The sequence below is a fragment of the Hyla sarda genome, chromosome 9 (genome assembly GCF_029499605.1).
Source record: "Hyla sarda isolate aHylSar1 chromosome 9, aHylSar1.hap1, whole genome shotgun sequence".
NCBI lineage: Eukaryota > Metazoa > Chordata > Amphibia > Anura > Hylidae > Hyla > Hyla sarda.
The window spans coordinates 14,434,384-14,454,934 of NC_079197.1; the positions used below are offsets into that span (position 1 = coordinate 14,434,384).

General features: G+C 39.8%; 1 protein-coding gene across 7 annotated transcripts in view; it reads left to right on the forward strand.

Annotated features, from left to right (window-relative positions):
* The window catches only part of RALGPS1 (Ral GEF with PH domain and SH3 binding motif 1), a 409,196-nt gene that overhangs the window by 278,639 nt on the left and 110,006 nt on the right, over positions 1 to 20,551 (forward strand). For all 7 annotated transcript variants that reach the window (XM_056538115.1, XM_056538117.1, XM_056538118.1 and 4 more), the window contains exon 10: positions 18,939 to 19,076. In XM_056538115.1, the coding sequence (XP_056394090.1) occupies positions 18,939 to 19,076 (138 nt within the window). The remainder of the gene's footprint in view (positions 1 to 18,938; positions 19,077 to 20,551) is intronic.

Below are 20,551 nucleotides of genomic sequence, written 5' to 3' on the forward strand. Positions count from 1 at the left end.
GGTAGGGAATGACCTGGCTGTGTTGCATGGAAAACATGACACAGAAGACCCCTTCTGTCATTGGAAGCTGAATACCAAGATAGGACGACTAATGCCAGCTCTCTAGAAGGTTTAATTGTGGAGGAGCTGACCTTATTATGAGGACTCATGACAATATCTTAAAATGGTCAGATCTCCCAAGAAGACCACTAAATATGTTCCAGCCTTCTCCTCTAACCCCTGCATGCCCAACAGAAGGGGTCTCAGGTAGTAAACATCTTGTTAAGTTTCACTGGATAATTGCTACATTTAGTTTTACCATCAGCTTACTGCTGTATGACTTTGTGATCAGTGGAAGAGCTGAGTGCCTCCACGAGTGAGCATAATAGTAATATTAAGGGAGCGAGACGCTGCAGGTCCGGAGATTAAAGCCCATTTAGGAAGAATTCTCCATGCCCAGACTTGGCTCCTGGTTAAGTGGCTTTTTATGTTCTGGGTCGTTTTACCCATTAAGCCTCCCATTAAATATTACCCCAGTTATTATCACCTCATTAGCTCCGGATTATAGTCTCATCACTTGACTGGATTTTCAAGCTGTTTAAATGACAGATCTGCTCTCGGCATGTGATGTGCTCTGGAAGAGTTAAAGGCTTTCATCAGATTTCTTTAATCACCCAATAAAGAGGGGTTACATGTTATGTTGATTGAAAACTAATATTGAGCCAAGAAATAACCTAAAAATTTGATTAAATTAGCTATAAAACATGAAGAGAGATTTCTGATAATCTGTGATGAGTATCACTAGCAGGTGCAGATTTTGTCACAGCTATAGAATCAAGTGCATTTAGTAGAGGACAGTGGGTCTCTCTTTACACTCTGGCTAGTACATGCATTTTGCACTTTGCCTAGGTATATGATCATAGCTTATGGTGATAAACTATCCTAGGTGGCCTCCCAGCATCTTGCATTCTATTTTCCTAGCTGTGCCACTTTGTTTGGCTGCCCTTGACTGATGAATTTATAGAGATTATTTTTGCACCTATATGTGTGCAAAAGTCACTGGGAGGTCTTGAGTTGCTGGTTTATGTTATCTTCACATATAAGGGATATGGATTCTCGAAAAACTAACTTAATTTTGTGCTAGCTAAAATGGGATGCAGAGTGTGAGGGATCCCTGCTTTTCACCCTTAATCTGCACAAGAAGGTTTGGACTTTGTTGCAGGAACATCCCCATATTGCTTAAATAGTCAGGATTGGTGACCATGGTGCTTAGACATAGCCAGAAGTCATCACATGGAGCTCTGAGTTTCCTTTTCCTTTCCTTCTGGCTATTGTACCCCATATCATGGATTAAAAGTGACATTTTCTACATCTACTGTGGGTGAGTGCAATAAGGATAACCCTCAGGCCAAAATATGAGATGTGCCCATAGACAGGAACGTAGCCATGGGTCACAACCAGGAAACTAACCTTTTAACTCTTTTATGCCGATCAACTGCGAAGTGAGGCACCTTTAAATAGTCTAGTAAACATGGCATCATCTTCTAAAGCCAGTTGCTATGGCAATAGGATGCCACTGTGTATCAGGAGAAGAATAACTGCAACCCGAACCAGCTAGGCTGCAGCAGCCTCCAGGAGGACAACTAAAATCAGGTTGTTTACCAACTAAACTAGACCATCTAGGAGTACTGCCTCTGCTCACCGGGTGCAATGTTAGAACCAGATAAGGTGAATAACTATATATCCAATATCCAGGATCTATGGACTATGTTTATTTTATTGGAGAGTGAAAATGTTCAGTGAATTCCAGAACTAAGAGTTTGTAGAACCCCCCTTGTTACCCCTACAATTCTTGTCTTCGTGCAGAATCATACCCCTTTTTTTTTTGTAAAATGAACTTCGAGAGTCTAAAAAAAAAATTAGGCATGTCCCGTGCAGACTGCGTGTTTTGACACACATGGTAGAAAATCTGGAAACATGTTATCTTCCTGGTTCATATACAGCAAGATGTATTTCATCAATGTAATGGCGGTAATTTCTAGCTCACATGTTCTCAAGAATTGCCCTGTTCATGTATCAGAAGAATTGTTTGCAGCTGGAACTGTGAATGACTTCGATAGCAACTTAGAAATGAACTTTTTATGAAGATAAATTCTTTCCTCATCATAAAGTGGTTATTGTAGATTACCTCCTGCTTGATGTTACGTCCCGTTACATTTTATATCCAGCAGAAAAATGAATGCAAAACAGTTCTTAGTCACGAAGGGACATGCCTTTAGTTATTTATGTATTTCCTTGTGTTAGCAGTGACAAGATTTTGCTTGGTTGTTTTTTTCTGCATACATTTAACAGCCAATCCACTTGCCATACCACAGAGCCTGGTGTGATGCTGGGGCATAGTATCAAGTGTATTCAGCATACTAGCAAGAATCAGGATGCAGAAATGCATTGGGTGTTAGGAAAAAGACTCGTGCAGTAATAGGAAGAAGGTTTTAATGTAGGACACACATTTTTATAATAAAACATGTGACATTTTTATCTGTTAAAGAATATATGAAGAGCCTACCTTCCTCACAAACACCCAAACATTGGCAACAAACAAGAAAGGGGTTTAGACTATCCACTTTTGTTAAAAAAGGATTCCAAACCACAAAAGGTCCACTGGTGATCAGCTGTTATATATGGCTGAACTTTGTTAAAAGTATTACATTTTCCTTCAGCACTACCTCTGGGGAAACGGAGCATTACCCAGTTTCCAACGTCAATCAGTAGGCTGACTGTACATCTGCTCTCTTATCTGACAGCTGTCCTGGTGTTTGGGTTGTTATGTGAAGCATCATTGGTGAGACCATTGGGCTATGGAGCCCCCTCTGTATTAAATAAGAGATTTTTGATCATTTGGTTTGATCATTTAAAGTCTGTGAATTCTTGTACTTGTCCATTTCTCAAGCAAAGTTAAGAGTTGTTTAATTTATTTAAAAGACCTTCTCAAAACAAAAACTTTTGTTGTGTCCTAGAGAGTCAAAAGTTTTGATTAGTCAGGGTCTGGTTGTTGATTCCCCTGCCAATTGCTAGAACAACAGGAAAAGAGGCACATGGCTGACTGCTTCTGTCACCGCTCTCTTTCTATTTGAATGAGAGGATCTCATAGAATTGCATTGTGCAAGCATCTTGGTCATGTGGTATAAAGGTGGGAGAAAATGCACATAGCACACACTTGTTCTGACTAACAATCAGTCTGAAGAACACTTAAACCACTACTCAACAAAACTTTTGAAATAAATGCTACTATGACCAATTTTTTATTTTTGGAAAATATAGGATCAGTTTATTGGTTGAACTTGATGGACTTGTCGGTTTTTCAACCATACTGTGTACCTATATTGTCATAACATGGAGATAGTAAAGTGATTTATTGTCGTTAACATTGTTGAATAGATTATGTGACCTTTAATATTAGTTTTGATTGTATTTCCTAGACTTACTCAGAAGGTTCCATAGAGGATGGAGAGACATCAGTGCATGGGGTGAGCGGCTGCTCCAATTGTTCCCCGTCTTTGGCAGATGCCACCGTCACTATTATCAGATCAAATACAAATCTGTCTTGTGCAGCCCTGTAATCACAGGAGCCATGAAATGCCTGACCATCAGCTCTTTTATTAATCCACCAATGGTCTATCGTGCTTCATCCAATCCCAGCTGTATAAACATGCACAGATTAGACCAGACAAGAATAGTTTTATTACGGTATTATGCAGACTTACAGGGGAACTCTTCTCTCAAGTTTACTGTAGTTTTACTTAAAGGCTTTTTAATAAAAATATCCCATGGCTTAAAGAATGGGGCAAGAAAACACAAGAATAGTCCTCAGTACATTGTCACATTCTCTACCATCTTTTTTGAAATTTCTTCTTAAAGGTTTAGGGCCATCTTAATGACAGTACAGGTCATACTGTTGTTAGGGGTCCAGGCAAATAAAGGAAGAAATCCTATTTGTAGGCTGCCACCCACATTCTTCCCACTTGTCACTGCATGGGTGCGATGATGTTTTGTTTATAAAATAAAAGAGCAATGATGTATAAACCTTCCAGCATTAAAGTTCATATAAATGCATTGGCCTTATGGGCATAAGGCGCGGCATACATTTTTATTCTTACTTCTGGCTGCAATATTGTAAGGGGTAGCAGAGCCCTTGGTATGTTATCACTAAGCACTCTCTAGCACTTCTGTACACTGTATGGTCATAAAAAGTCACATAAGGTATCTCTATGCGAAATAGCCTCGAGCATAGCTTCACAAAGTATGAAGCATTGATTTCCTTTAGTAACTGGCATTGGCCCAAAATTGGAACTGCACTGGTATCATCAGCCTTACTTTATTGTTGCAATTTTCATTGCTAGAAGCAGTGAGAGACCTGTGGGGACATCATGGTCACGTGTCCATGGGTGCATAGGTCCTGCACCCAGGGAATAATTCAGCAGAAGCCTGGAGGTGAACTGCAGATGAGATAAGAGAGAAGCCCCCCCCCACCTAGTACTCTTTTGCAGGCAGAATCCTTTAATCTCAGAATACAGTGGTTTGGTGGCAGAGGAACAGAAAGGGAAAGCTGCTGCAAGAGGGGGAAGGATGGGTTGAAAGTTTATGCTGCTGCCAGTGTGGGAATAAAAACAAGAATAGTGCTGCTGCCAATGGTGGATGGATGGGAAAGGAGAAATGCTAGTGTCAATAGGGAAAGGTGAACAGTGGGCAACACTGCTGTCATGGGGGGGGGGGGTGTAAAGGGGAAAAATGCTGCTACCAGTGAGGTTAGGTGTAGGAGAAAAGACAATGCTGTTGCCAGTGCTGTACTGTGATATTTGTTTAGCACTTCTGGGTGGCATTTTGTGATGCATTTTGTTGTTTGGTGCTGTTGGAGAAATATGTTGCTAGAGCACGGAACATCTAGTAAAAAACAAATGTAGGGAGCCTAAACTTCTCCTTAAAGATTACACTGGGAAACTCCATTTGTTTTAATGTATAATTTAGATTTTATCTAAAATTAAAGCTGCAGTTTCATTTTTTTTTTTTTGTGTGTGCAGATTAACATTACATCCATAATTGCAATCACCTTATCTAGCAGACCATCAGAAATCCAATCAGATTAATCTCCATCCGCTTATGACTGAGCCCCCGACCGCATCCTATGACTGTTTCTCCCATGGCTCATGTTTTCATAGCACCATCTCCCTTGCATTTCTTTTCCAGACGGAGCAGAAATTACTATTATTTTTCTGTCTAATTTGCACAGAATTCATGGCGTACCTTTGCCTGACTAATGGTGGTCCTTTAGTTAAATACATCCAGGCTACCGATTTCAGGCCCCTTAGATTTGCAGAGTAATGCTTTTATGCCCATTCCATTCGAAATTACCCATTTTTTGTTTACCTATTGATAACAGATGGATGATGAATTTCTGTATTTTTTCTTGGCATATACATGATAAATCATGATAAATCAGCAAAGCGCTTGATCACTTCCAGCTGCTTATTTACTCTGTGGAGGCAAAACAGATGTTTCTCCAATGTACATGACAACTCCTACAAGTGTTTCCCTTCTCATTCCACAGCCCACGTATGGCACAAGGAGACCACAAGTCTCAGTGACACAGAGATGTTGCACGTATGAGTAAAAAGGAAGCTGCAATGAGCTATGTCCATAATGATGATATCGCCGGAGGCAGCTGCATCAAGAAATAAAAATATAATTTACTTGTTTTTTCCCCCATAGATTTATCGTCTATAATATGCTTTACTAACTTTCTCTAAATATGGATCCTGGTTCTTGCAGATGTTTGTAATTAACATTGGCTGGTCTTGGCTGAATCTAACAGGGCTGTGTGACTACTAAAAGGCTCTATGCCAGTCTTTCCTAACCCGGGTGACTCCAGCTGTTGTAAAACTACAACTTCCAGCATGCTTGAAGTTGTAATTTTGCAAAAGATGACATAGAGCATGACATACCGCTGAAAGATTTCCTTTAATGTGTCAGAGCTGATCTGTTGTCATTAGGGGGACCCACACAATATTAGGCAGGTGCGGTTGATGTTTTGGCTTAGAGCCCTGCACAGGACTATTTTCTGAATCCCGCTCCCGCAGGATTTCTGACCACTACCGCACGCTCCCACAAGGTATGTGCCCCCCTGTGCAATTTCATTTCCCTTCCTCTGTCATTTCATTACCCCACGTGTACTTTCATGCCTGCCTGCTTCTGCAAGTTTTACCATATATTGGTGCCTGCAGGACCAGTGGGATCACAATCCCATTGTATTGTGGCTGATCAATGTACTGTAAATGCTAATGCATCTACTTTCTACTAAGTAGAATCTGCAGCTATAACTGACCATATTTCTATTAAGTTGCCCGTTGCATTATTGCACAGTTGTCAACGTTAGTATTATTATTATTATACGTGTTGGAGTTCACAAGGAGTTGGAATTTTTTTTTCTTTGTAGCACAAGAGCTGCTTCGTATTATTATCATATTTAAGTATTTCTTTAAGCAAGAAAAGAGGTGTAGTGTCCCCCCTGGATTCCTTGGGCACTTGCACTTTCTAGTAAAATTCAAGGAAATCTGAAGGGGTCGTTTGGCTCTTTGTTCCCAGCGTTGTAACAAATTACCCGTAATTGATAATGTGACAAGAGATTGAGCGTACATACATCAATGTCCGGCAAGCGCTGGCAGAGGACTCACCCAGGGCATTGTTTAAGTCTTCACTCTGAGCAAATTGTTTTTAATTAACTATAATTAAACTGGTCTGTACATCAACCAGGAGAATTGTATACATGAGCCCATTAGACCTTGTACATTGAAAATATAGATCCTGGGTCTTTTGGCGATATTCCAGGTCTGACTATACAGTCTAATAAATCGGATGGATTGATACTGGCAGGATGGTTTATTTTACCATTCAACCGTATGGTTCTGTAATAGAAACCGGGGGGGGGGGGAGGGGGGGTCGGTTTCATAGTCTGAACGAATTTGTAGGTTTTGTCATCTCTTTGTGAAATTCTTGTTACGCATACAGTGAAAACTCTTTGAGACGACCACCTACATTTTTATGGTGGGCAGGCTTCTCAAAGAATGCATAATAAATGTAAAACTCAAAATCTGTCATAGAAAATATTGTCTGGATAAGACCAAACAACAAGTAGGGCCCTACATTGTCTTACAAGGTAGCTACCTATAGGTGGCACTAGAGAGACCATTTTTTTCCTTCTGGAGGAGAGCTGATATGCATATTTTTCTCATTGAGCATTGCCTGCACATCTGACTTAGCAGGCAGCACGCAATCCTTATAATTTCTCAAGCTTCTTATGTCTTATTTTTTTTATTTCCATATATCGATACAAGAATCTAATAAATGGCACATGACTGGGGTGTGTCTGCCATGAACGTGGTATTCCCGGCTTTGGGAATTAGCTGTGGATCTGAACATTCTGTTTAAACAATAACTTATAATGATCTCGTAAACCATCCACAGACTGAGCTCACAAAGTACAGACAGTTCCTGGGCCCTATACATCATGTTCTGATACTCTGCTCAGTGCAAGTTACAACCCAACTCCACATAGGTCTCATTTAGTCCAAAAAGCTGAGATATAAGGTGGTGTTTGTTGGATTTCACACTCAGCTGCTACTGCTGTCCCAGAGACAAGGAGGGAGAAGTGTGAATAAGGGTCGCTCACATACAGAACACATGCAGCGAGGCTTTAGCTGCCAACTTTGCCCTGTACCATCTCTTTATACAAATGTATAACTAATGTATCAACTTTATATACAGTGGAGAAGATTTACTTTAACTGTGTAATACTAAGACAGTGTAAGAATTTGCCAAAGTAAGCCTGCTGGCTCGTCTTTAGACACTGTTGTTTGACTTTATATCACCTATTGGTTGGCTTAATTTAAAACAAAAATTATAGAGCATTATTATGAAGCATCTTAAGCCATACCCCTTTTCAGTAAGACACACCCCTTTACACAAAGCCACACCCCTTGCTAAGTGAGGTCCAAAACTTTTTGGCTCAAATTAAGCCAGAATTCTGGAGCATTTAAAAAGAAGAGTTTCTTACAAGTCTTGAAGTGCCAAGGCAGGTAGTCCTCCTTTATTGTTCCGTCGCTGGCAATTCAATAATCTTATATCTAGGTATATCTTTCATATACAGAGTGAGTCAGAAAGGATGTTACAAAATTATTTTCTCTGTATTTATAATTAAGAGAACATAACAAAAAGTTGCCACAATGAGAAAAGGATGTCCAGCGCAATCTCGATGCAATACTTCTTTATTTTAGCGATCAAACAGACATGGACCGTGCACAGGCCACGGTTTGCGGCCATAGTCATGACAAAATAACAAAAAGTTATTAACGTAAAAAAAACGCACTATCCAAGATTTATCTATACACTACAAAGGTGATTTCCATTGGTGATACTGTAGATGTCACCAAACACAGTCAGGATCTCCTCTGCTGTGTCACCAATTGCTGTTTTACCAATGGAAATCACTTTGAACAATAAAAGTGTATAGATAAGACTTGGGTAGATGTACATCTTTTCATGGTGATAAATTTGTGTTCTATTCTATTGTTCTATTTAAGAATACAGAGGCTATAATTTTTCACCATCCTTTTTAAATCACCCTGTATTATATCCTGATATATGATTGTTGCCATTTTATTATAAACAGTATCTCCTATGGGTGCTACTCTTGAGAAAGGGGGTCCAAGGGGAGGAGGACCCCTAAAATGTTGCTGCATGCCCAAGATTGAGGACAAAGAGGAATGATAGTGAATACACAGGGGCACTTACAGCGGGCAAACAGCTCTTCATATCTCAGCATCCTGGAGAAACAAATGTATTCCAGCCGGGGCCGTGATAACTAATCAGGTTACTGCTCTTATTTTTCAAAGATTAGTTGAATAATAAGAAATTATCCTTTTGGGCTTGTGTGTGTCTCACTTGACTGCAATAGTTCTTATATATGAAGCATAAGGGCTCTGGTGTTACTATATAATGTTACCTGGTGCACATTAGATAATTTCCCAGCCAAATTTCTTCTGTGCTTAATTTAAATGAGTGCATAACCGAGACCTACATAGGAAAATAGTGGCTGTGTACACTATGGATCAGTTTTCAGTGTGGGAAACGTTTGCTTATTTTGGAAAGAATTGTATGTGCCATATAAATTACCATTGTTCTCAGTAAAGTTAGATACTTGTGGTTGTACGGGTAAGAACTTGTCTTCTTCTCAGACATCAGTATTGTAAAGGTTTTTGCCCCATATATATTGATGTAATATACATTGTGCAAATGGCTCCTGCAGCTTCTATAGAACCAGGTTCGGTCTGACATACAACTGTATCTCTGGTGGGACAAAGCTTGCACACAAAAATTGTCCTCAAGGGTGTAGCAGGAGACAACTCCATTTGAAGCTAACATTGGAGTCAGTCACTTACTACTGCATTGATGTAACTAATACTGAACATGTACATGTTCTGTATAGATGGAAGGACCTTTTTCACTGGCATACCCAATGAAGCCCAAGCCAATGTTGTATGGAACCCATTGAGAAGGGACTTATCTAAGGTTGATCCCACTTTACTTCTCCAGTGGCAGTGCATTTACCAGCACAAGAGACAAGCTAGAAACCTGCCTATCCTGGGATTTTATGGTACAAACAAGCACTTGAAGGCAGTGGAGGCAATGCTTTGTTGAAGTGGGGTTAGAGTGTCCTTGTCATTTAAAAAATAAAATAAAATAACATGCCACAGATACATGTCAAAGGTTTTGGTCAGTCAGGGTCTCAGGGCTCAGATTCCCACTAATAAGGAGGAAGAGAGGGGAGAGGTGAGCTGTAGCATGCATGCAGCAATCTCTGTCCTGCTTCACTGGGCTGCCCCAAGACAGAGGTCGCTGCAGGCAGGGCAAGTATAGCACACTTTTGTTTACTCATTCTCCTTATCGATGAGGATATCAGTACTGATACCCTGACTGATAAAAACTTATGACATGAATCTGTGACATGTCAAAAGATTAAATGACAGGAAAACTTTAACTTGAGGATGGGATCCCTAAGAATAGAGAGAATTGGGAATATATATTATGTTATATACGGTAGTTTAAGTTAATCATGTTTATACGTTACGACAGACCAGTATTAGCCTGTGAAGGTTTGATTGACAGAGTTGTAAAAAGTTGTTCCTTCCTCTGCTTCAAATGTGATTTTTTATTTTGTGTGGAAATATCATATATCAAGTCTTATTTCACAAACCAGAAGAGAAGTTAATAACCTGACAGGGAACCATTAAGATATGAGCGGGGTCCTGTCTCTGGAACCTATTACAGTACTGATCAAATGCTTCTAATTTTCTTCAAAGAGCGTTCTGTGTCTTTAAGGCCTGAAATCACCAACGTGTAAAGGGTAATTCACAGGTTGCAGATTCGCACAGGTAGAATCTGCAGCACATTACAGTAACCAAGCGTGTAAATGAGATTTTACAGATCTCATCCACCCCCTGCATACTTTTTACCCATGGAAATTGATCTGTGGTATGGATTTCAAAATCTGCAGTGTAACCTTTGGATTTTACCCTGTTCAATGATCAGGAGTCAAATCCGTTGAAGCTTTAGCAAAACCTGCTTGCTCTGGGCTTACTGCTGGACCACTCCTTTTAATGGTTTGTGGGCAGTGTATCCCCTGCACCCTTTTCACCCCCAAAGCTTTTCTACTTCTCTGGGGTCAGTAGGGCCATGTTCACACGATGACATTTCCTAGCTGAACCCGGGGAAAAGTTTTGCCTCACTGTGCACACGGCAGAATTTCTGCAGCGGAAACATCTTCTGTGGAAATTCCAATTCCGGCCTCTGTCAAAAGAATTGACATGTCAAATCTTTTGGCGTAATCCGCACGGAAAAGCATTGCCATCTATAGAGATGGCGCATTTCTGAGCAATCCTAGCGCTGGCTTGTTCTGCCATCACTCACTATTTGTGGAATGTCTGCCTTTGTTTTTCGGGTGTACATTCCGCAATAGCCTAGGAGTATTAGACCATGTTCACACGGTGGAATTTCCGTGCTGAGTTCCACAGAAGAATTCTACCGAATATTCAACCAAAATTTACTGCCAATTCAGGGATTTTGCTGTTCCATTCACAAAGGGTAATTTTCGTGGTGGCAATTCCCTGGCAACAATTCCTTTAAAGTCCTTTAAGACTTTCAAAGACTTAAAATTTTGCGGAATTCAATGGGGCTTGAATATCAGCAGCATTCTTTGCAGAATTTCCTCAGAATTCTGCAATTCCGTTCAGCAAACTTTGCTGAACAGAAGTTGTGTGGAATTGCGGAATTCCACACCTTATAGGGATGTCTGTGAGCATATATACTAAGCACCTACAGGAAAAGATGCATAAACAGGAAACAAAGGACATCACATTAGTGTTCTGCTGTTAAATTCCTGCAAAAAAATAAAAAATAACACGTAACCATGTGGCTGGACATTACAATATGGAAGAACGTATTTAATTTTACATTTATGGAATATGTATAACAAAAGTCTGCTGTTAATGTTGACATAGACGCAGGTCACTCAAGGCAAGCAAAGATTGTGTTTCCTGCCCCATGCCATATATTACATTCTGTAAAGGTACCATAAATACTTCCCAGATGTTTGCTGTAAATTAGAAACAGAATAAGACACATCTGACCAGATCTGTCGCTCAGGGCAAGTTGTCTCCAAACCTTACTTTTAATAAGGGGTGCTCACTGTTAATGATGTCGACCCTCATATCTTCATTGTGATGTCAGCAGAACTTTTTGACACTCCAGTAATGTAAAATCACACCCCGCACTCATCCATCAGAGGCTGTGATCTTATATACAGACACTTAAGGTGGAAATGGTTTTTAAAACCACTTCTTATCAGCCTCAAGCAATGTGATTTGTTAACTATGCATATCTATAGCTCCCAGGTCTGTCATGAGTCCTAGATAAACCATTGATTTATAATCTTTGGGGAGACAGAAGTATGTCGACTAATAATTCTATGGGAAAAAAAATATTCATAAAGAAAGAGTGCAGAATCCATTCTTATCTTGTTTTATTTGTTTGATGTCTGAGATGTCAATGGGATGCCTATGAGTAATTAAAATAAAGAAATGTGTGGCAGCTATGAAGAACAAAATGTTTTTGGAAATTTTTGCACTATTCTTACACAGCAGATTTGTTGCAGAAATACATCTGTTCCTGTCCTATTCATTTGAATGGGGCTTATATACCTATATGTTTGTATGTGTCACCTAAATAACCCCAATGACATGTATGGAAATGATTTACTGAAATATAATCTGAAGGATGTTGTTGAGGCATGATATCTCAGAAATATAGATGGCACAAAATAAATTTCCATGGAGGAATAGTCTAAAGTTCTATCTCAGTGTTGTACAAATCTTGTTTGTAGCTACAAGAAAAAATAGATGTTGAAGGGGATCTACATGTTATTACATTCAAGGGTTCTCTCCCTGCGCTGTGGTAATTTGTTTAATAAAAGACATGGACAGTACAACTATCTAGTTTAGCGAGATTGTGTTAGAGAACAATTGGACAATCAGACATTTTATCAGAAATTCAGGTAGTTCCTGGGGTTCACTTTTTCTCCTTGCACTGTAGATGTTTACTCAAGGTGCGCAATAGAAGACACGAACAGTACAATTGTTTATGTTTGTTTAGCTTCTTTGTGCTGGTCTATAAATGTGATTTAGAGAGAAAGCTAAATTATATTAGAAATAGATACAGAAATCTTGGTAATTCCTGGGGTTCAGTTACATTTTCTCCTTGCACTGTAGAGGTTTACTCTATGTGCTTAATAAAAGACATGAACGGTGTAACTGTTAATATGCTATTAGTTTACTTACATTTCATTTGTCTTTAAGTGAGAACATTAAAGGAGTACTGCAACGGTATATAACTTATTCCCTATCTGCAGGATGGGGGATAAGTGCTTGATCGCGGACGGGTCTGCCCGCTGGGACCCCCTGCTATCTCCTGCATGGGGCCCCGACTGTGCCGCTGCTCTCCCCGTGCAAGAGGCATGTCTGCCTACATGTATCTCTATGGGAGAGGCGGAGATGCAGCATTCGTGCCTCACCCATAGAGCTGAATGGAGGGGGCGTGTCTGTTGACCTCAGTGGATAAGTTATATACCGCTGCAGTACTCCTTTAAGACCATGTTTTATTATTTATCAGTGCAACGGATTCATTTACTTTTTCTTGCAACTGTACACTAAAAGAGTCTGCGCAGTGCCACTGTTATTCATGGGTTGAGTCTGCTATCAGTTTCATCCATTGCAGTAACAACTATTACCAGGGTTCATATAATGGGACTCTATTTTGCCTAAAACAGTCAGATCCTTCAGCACTTGACAGTATGGCCCCATTCCAGGCAGCTCATGTTCCTGCTGGTCAGCCATTGTTATCTCAGCTGTTGAAACGGATCCCTAAATAATATGTATAATAAATACATAAAGAGTACAGTTAAACCCATAAGGGCTAAGATAAAAGGTTGGCAAGTCAACTCTCTAAACTTTATGTAAGAAGATGAGAGCTCCACTGCGGCTCTCTCTGGATAATTGGATTATAAGTGTGAAGCTGTTTTAGACATCGCAACCACATATAAATAGCCCTCTGTGGGCCAGAGGAGAATGTTCCAACATCTCAAGAAAAAACTATTTTTAATAAGGTAACATAGAAGCATAAAGGACAACACTTTCCTCAAGAGACGTCTACAGCTTTTAATATATATATATATATATATATATATATATATATATATATATATATATATGTAATATGGACCTGACCACAAAAAAAAGTGTGTGTAATCCAAAAGTACAAATTGGTTAGGTTTGTAGCATAAATACACCTTCTAATAGACACTGAGCTAACACACCATGACCACAAGGTTCACCTTGAGGTTGTTACTTGGAAACTCAAACTCGTTGATAATCATTTGAGATGTGAAAGGTGGGTATTATTACTTGTTATATGGCTGCAGAAATTTCATATAGAAGAAGGTCGACAACATTATGGGATAACAGGAAGTGCTTAATTCTGTCGGGGATAAGGTGACCCATTGAAATGATCAGATTCATTGGGTTTGAGGACGGTGTGCAGCGATTAGGGGCAGTCCCACAAGAGTCACTGGTGGCTATTAAACAGAAAAATCAAACTTCTCACATGTAATTTAGAGATCACAAATATTTAACTGTCTAGATGGCTGTGGAAAAATGTACTTGGAAAAATGTAGTTTTAGAAAGCTGACCCATTTTAAGAGATTTTATTAAAACCAATTATCTACTATTATATCTAAAATTATCAAATTTTTTGTCGGGAAATTAAGGTTTCTAAGTACTAATCTCTCCCTTTTTTTTTTTTTATCTTTAATTATGCAAATGTATTTAAATTAAACTGGTTTTCCAACAAAAGACTTCATCTCCAGGATAGGGAATAAGTGATTGGTATTTGGGGGGGGGGGGGGGGGGATGACTTCTGAGACCTAAAGGTCCCGCGTTCCCCCCCTTGATGAGATGAAGGAGGCATGGATTGGACATGAGCACTATGGCTCCATTCAGATCTTTAGGCCGAATAAATCAGTCAGAATAAATCCCTGGATCAACGTTCTGTCCTTATAAATCTACTATACATAACCAGGAATGTTATTACTTTCCAAAAATGCATCCAGACCCCTTTTGAATTATTTTACAGAGGTCCCCATGACCACCTCCTCTGGCAGAGAGTTCCATAGTCTCATTGCTCTTACAGTAAAGAACCCCCGTCTGTGCTGGTGTAGAAACCTTCTTTACTATAGATGTAGAGGATGCCCCCTTGTTATAGATGCAGTCCTGGGTATCATTGGAGAGATCTCTGTACGGTCCCCTGATATATTTATACATAGTTATTAGGTCTCCCCTAAGCCTTCTTTTTTCTAAACTAAATAATCCCAATTCTAATTATCTTTCTGGGTACTGTAGGCCCCCCATTCCCCGTATTACTCTGGTTGTCAGTCTTTAAACCCTCTCCAGCTCCACTATATCTTTCTTGTACACTGGTGCCCAGTACTGTACACAGTATTCTATGTGTGGTCTGACTAGTGATTTGTACAGCGGTAGAATTATTTCCTTGTCGTGGCCATCTATGCCCCTATTGATGCCCCCCATGATTTTATTTGCCTTGGCAGCAGCTGCCCCACACTGGTCTCTACAGCTAAATTTACTGTTAACTAAGACTCCTAAGTCCTTTTCCATGTCACTTGTACTAAGTGTTCTCCCATTTAATATATAATCTCAGCCCGGATTTTGTGTTGAACCTCATCTGCCACTTCTCAGCCCAAACCTCCAACCTATCCAGATCCATTTGTAACAGTGCACTGTCCTCTATTGTGTTATCTACTATACACAGTGCACTGTCCTCTATAGTGTTTACCGCTTTACAGAGTTTATTATCATCTGCAAAGATTACTACTTAACTGTTCAACCCCTCTACAAGGTCATTAATAAATATATGATAAATAGAACAGGACCCAAGACTGACCCCTGTGGTACCCCACTAGTAACAGTCACCCAATCAGAATAAATACCATTAATAACCACCCTCTGTTTCCTATGACTGAGACAGTTACTTACCCACTTACACACATTCTCTCCCAGCCCTATCCTTCTCATTTTATGCACCAATCTTTCATGTGGCACCGTATCAAATGCTTTGGAAAAATCCAGATATACGACATCCAGCGTTTTTCCCTGGTCCAGTCTGGAGCTCACTTCCTCATAAAAACTGATCAATTTAGTTTGAGAGGACCGATCCCTCATAAAGCCATTCTGACATGGAGTCATAAATTTATTTTTATTAAGATACTCCAAAACAATTTACATACAACCGAGGTTAAACTAACAGGCCTATAATTCCCAGGGTCACCTTTTGACCCCTTTTAAAATATTTGCACTACATTTGCCATGCGCCAGTCCTGGGGAACAGTCCCTGTCACTATAGAGTCCCTGAATATTAAAAATAGGGGTCTTTCTATTACATTACTTAATTCCTTTAGAAGACAAGGGTGAATGCCATCTGGACCTGGTGATTTGTTTGTTTTGATTTTTTGTAGGTGGCACTGTAATTCTTCCTGGGTTAGACAGGTGACCTGAACTGCTTCCTGGGTTAGACAGGTGACCTGTAAAGGGGCGTTTACCTTATCTCGCTGTATTTCACCTGGCATTTCATTTTCCTCAGTGAATACAGTGGAGAAGAATTTCTTTAATATATTTGCTTTTTCCTGATCCCAGTTTATAATTTCTTCCTCACCATTTTTTAAAAAGGGCCAACACTTTCATTTTTAACCTTTTTGCTATATAGTTAAAGAACATTTGGGGTTAGTTTTACTCTCTTTGGCAATGAGTCTTTCTGTCTCTATTTTTGCGGCTTTTATCTGTTTTTTACATATTCTACATTTTTCTCTATAGCTTTTTAATGCTTCTTCACTGTCGTCCTGTTTTAGTAGTTTAAATGCTTTATTTTTGTCATTTATTGGCCCTTAACATTTTTATTCATCCATATTGGTTTTCTTTTATTTCTGACCCTTTTATTCCCATAAGGTATATACATCTTACAGTGAGAATTTAAGATATTTTTAAAAGTCAAAACAATTGCAAAGTCCAAACCAGAATACCAGTCGGCACTGCCTCTCCTTCATTAAAACACTTTAGAATGGACGCGGACTTAACCAGTGCTCATACAATCTTGCTCCTGTCGGTGCTCAGTGGTATAGTGTCATAGTTTGCAGTAAATACTTTATGTAGAAAGAAGCCACAGCATTCAATCCGGATGCAATTAAAAAGCTTTATTCCCGCTGGAGGTACAAGGACACGTCAGGAGGGGGAGAAGAGACGGGACTACATCCGTTTCACAGATCACTCTGCTTCTACCGGTCCCAGGGTCCTTGTACCTCCAGGGGGGATAAAGCTTTTTAATTGCATCCGGATCGAGTGCCGTGGCTTCTTTCTACATAAGGTATTTTTAAAAGTCTCCCATTTAGAGTCAGTATTCTTGTTTTTGAGAACATTATCCCATTTTATATTATTGAGGGCTTCTCTGATTGATCAAACTTCGCCTTCCTAAAGTTAATTGTTTTTGTGGCCCCTCGCAAGATTCCCTTATTGAAGAGCAAGTTATAATGTATTATATTATGATCACTATTTCCTAGCTGGCCATTAGTTACTCTGTCAGGTCTGTTAGTCAATATTAAGTCTAGTAGGGCGCCCCCTCTGGTTGAGCCCTGCACCATTTGGGACAGATAATTGTCTTTAGTTATAGTCAGAAACCTGTTTCCTTTATGAGATTCACAGGTCTCTGTCTCCCAGTTTATATCAGGATAGTTAAAGTCCCCATTATTATCACCTCATTCTGATTTGCTGCCTTGTTAATTTGCCTCAGTAATTGATCTTCTGCCTCTTCCATTATGTTTGGTGGCTTATAACAAACCCCTATCAGAATTTTTTTATTCTTATCGCCATATATTTCTACCCATAATGACTCCACATTATCGTTTCCCTCCCGCAGTGCGGCCTTCAGACTGGATTTTACATAAAGACAAACCCCTCCCCCTTTCTGTTTTGTCCGATCCTTCCTGAATAGACTATAACCCTGTATGTTGACCATCCGGTCACAGGTATCGTCCAACCAAGTCTCTGTTATACCCACTATGTCATAATTTTCCTCAGACATCAACCCCTCCAGTTCATCAGTTTTATTGGTCAGACTTCTGGCATTAGTCAACATGCAATTCAATGGTGTATGTTTTTTCTTCCTATTAACTATTGCAACCGCTCCATCCGCTCCACCCCCAGGTACATTAATAAGTTGACTGTTTATCTGGCCCATATAGTTGAATGGAATGGCAGCACACATGTCCCTTTACCCAGGTTGGTGCAAGTCCCCCTTTTATTAATCAGTGGAGGTCCTTGCTATCATTGCTTATTCCTGCAGATGGAAAATAAGTGTCTTTTGCGGAAAAAACATTTCATTCTTATTTGCTTTTTGGTAGCTTTTTTGTTTTCAAATTATTATTATATATTTATTTTTATAATTCTTATTGAAGTTGGAAGCTGTTTTTAGCAAACACCGTAAGTGCAAAAGTGGCTTGATTCACCTGTTTCGGCAGGAATGGACAATTATCCTGTGTGTATGGGGCCGTCCTGCCTCTTCCCCTGTCAGATAATGTCGGCTGAGACGTAACTTGTAGCTTCTGCAGATTTTGCATCAGGGCCTCATGTGCCATTCATAATACTGGTCTCTTATGGGGCAGATGTGCTTTGGGGCCCCCTTAGACACTAGGGCCCCGGTGAGACTGCTACCTCTGCACCACCTAAAGCTCCAGTCCTCAATGTTGGGGCAATAAAGGATCAGGCATGTTGAATTTCAATGCTTGATTCTTTTATTCTCAAGGGAAATATTGTCACCACAGGTATCCGGAGGGGACGTCCATTTAGTCTCCTGTCCCCAGGGAGAGCACTTGCATGCTTAGCCACACCAAGCGTGCATGTGTATGAGGAGGATACAAGGAATAGCTGTCGGCCAACCAAGGGTTAACCCAACAGCTAAGCACCTATTCTTATCAGTAGTTTTTAGTACCTGCACTTATGTAGTCCACACTATTAGCTACATAGGGGCTATACCAAAATAATCTAAGTACAATGGGGTGCAGGGGAATTGAACTTTTTCTAATGGGTTCTGCTTTTCTGCTGTTTTACGAATCACAGCTGATGGTGCTTGTAGTGTGGAAGGCAATGACAAAATCTTGTATTTAAAAATTATTTACGTAGGATAAACAGAAGAACCATAATTTATATATTTTCTCTCTTTTTTTTCTGTTTTTGCAGGTATTTACCTCCTGGATATCATCTATGTAGACTCTGCATACCCAGCATCAGGCAGCATTATGGAGAATGAGCAGCGCTCCAACCAGATGAACAACATCCTGAGGATCATTGCTGACCTGCAAGTTTACTGTATTTATGGTTGGCATTGTTCCCTTTCTTTTTTACTCGATTGTCTGTCTTCTTTTGTATTTAGTTGTGTGTGACTTCAGTCAATTCTTTCCACCACTAAATACAGTCATGGTCCCTTATATCAGTATTTCCCAACCAGTGTGCCCCCAGCTGTTACAAATCTATAATTCCCAGCATGCCCGGACAACCAAAGGTTATAGTTTTGCAACAGCTGGAGGCAGACAGGTTGGGAACAACGTCCTTCTATATTTCAAGTGGGATTTTTTTTTTTACAAAATGTGATATTGCAACTCGCTTCCATTAAAGTGAATGGAGCCAAGTTGTAATAACTCACACAACCTGAGGAAAGAGGTGGTGCTGTTTTTGCAACAAAAAAGCTTTGTTTTTCTATTCCTGGATAATCCCTTTAACACTGCTCATGGGCTGGACTTTCCCCTCCTATTATGGGACCCATTGAAATTACAGATATTGCCTCTGTGGTGCAAATGCATTTGCTTTATTGAGCTCTGGGAGCATTGGTTCTCATTGAGCAGACCCTGTAGTAGTTGTAGAGGCTTACAGGCAATGCACCATGTGCACCGCGGGGAAAGAAGTATGCAGATTAGCGTATCTTCAGAAGGAAGAGAAGTGTCTTTATATTGCCAATCTGTATACTTGCCTTGTGAAATATACACATTGTTTCATACATAGGAGCCACTGTAATACAAAAATACTCCATCTGCCTCAAACTTTTTTTTTACTTACAACTATTATATTCTAAAAGAAATTTCAAATTACCCTAGATGTTGGTTAAAGACTTTGGCCCAGATTTATCAACCTTTGTGAATGAAGAACTGAAATGATTTTTCCCACAACAACCAATCACAGCTCAGCTTTCACTTTACCAGAGCTTGTTAGCTAAGCTGTGATTGGTTGCTGTGGGAAAAATCACTCCAGTTGTTCACTCACAAAGGTTGATAAGTCAGGGCCTTTATGTGCATTTTAATGGATGCTGTTATTTTACTTAAAGTTTTATAGTCTCTGATTTAGTTTTTTATTTTGGTGTCTCTCTTGTATCAGTTGTGGAGAAACTTCCTCCTCCTTAGGAAAAACTTACATTCGGAGGGGATGTCAGTGTGGGTGCCAATTTCTAGTAGGCATGACTCAGTCCAAGAATAATAGGAAGCCATTCCAAAACAATCGTAAAATGTATGTTTTCTCCTTCCAATTTCTGTCAATGAGAAATATTCACAACAAGTGGAATGTGACAAGTGTATACGCCAGGGATGCTGAGACACGGCCGGCTATAGAGTTTAAAGGAGTCTATGAATTATATCACGCTGTGCATTTACTGTGGAACGGCCCCAAATGTTGGAAATACTTATTGTAAAACAACACATAAAAAGTATCCAGATAGATATACCTGGGAAATATCCGGCTCCACTCCAGGCACTAATCGATCCCACCTGCTAGTATCCTGACCTCAAAATGCAAGATCTGTTACC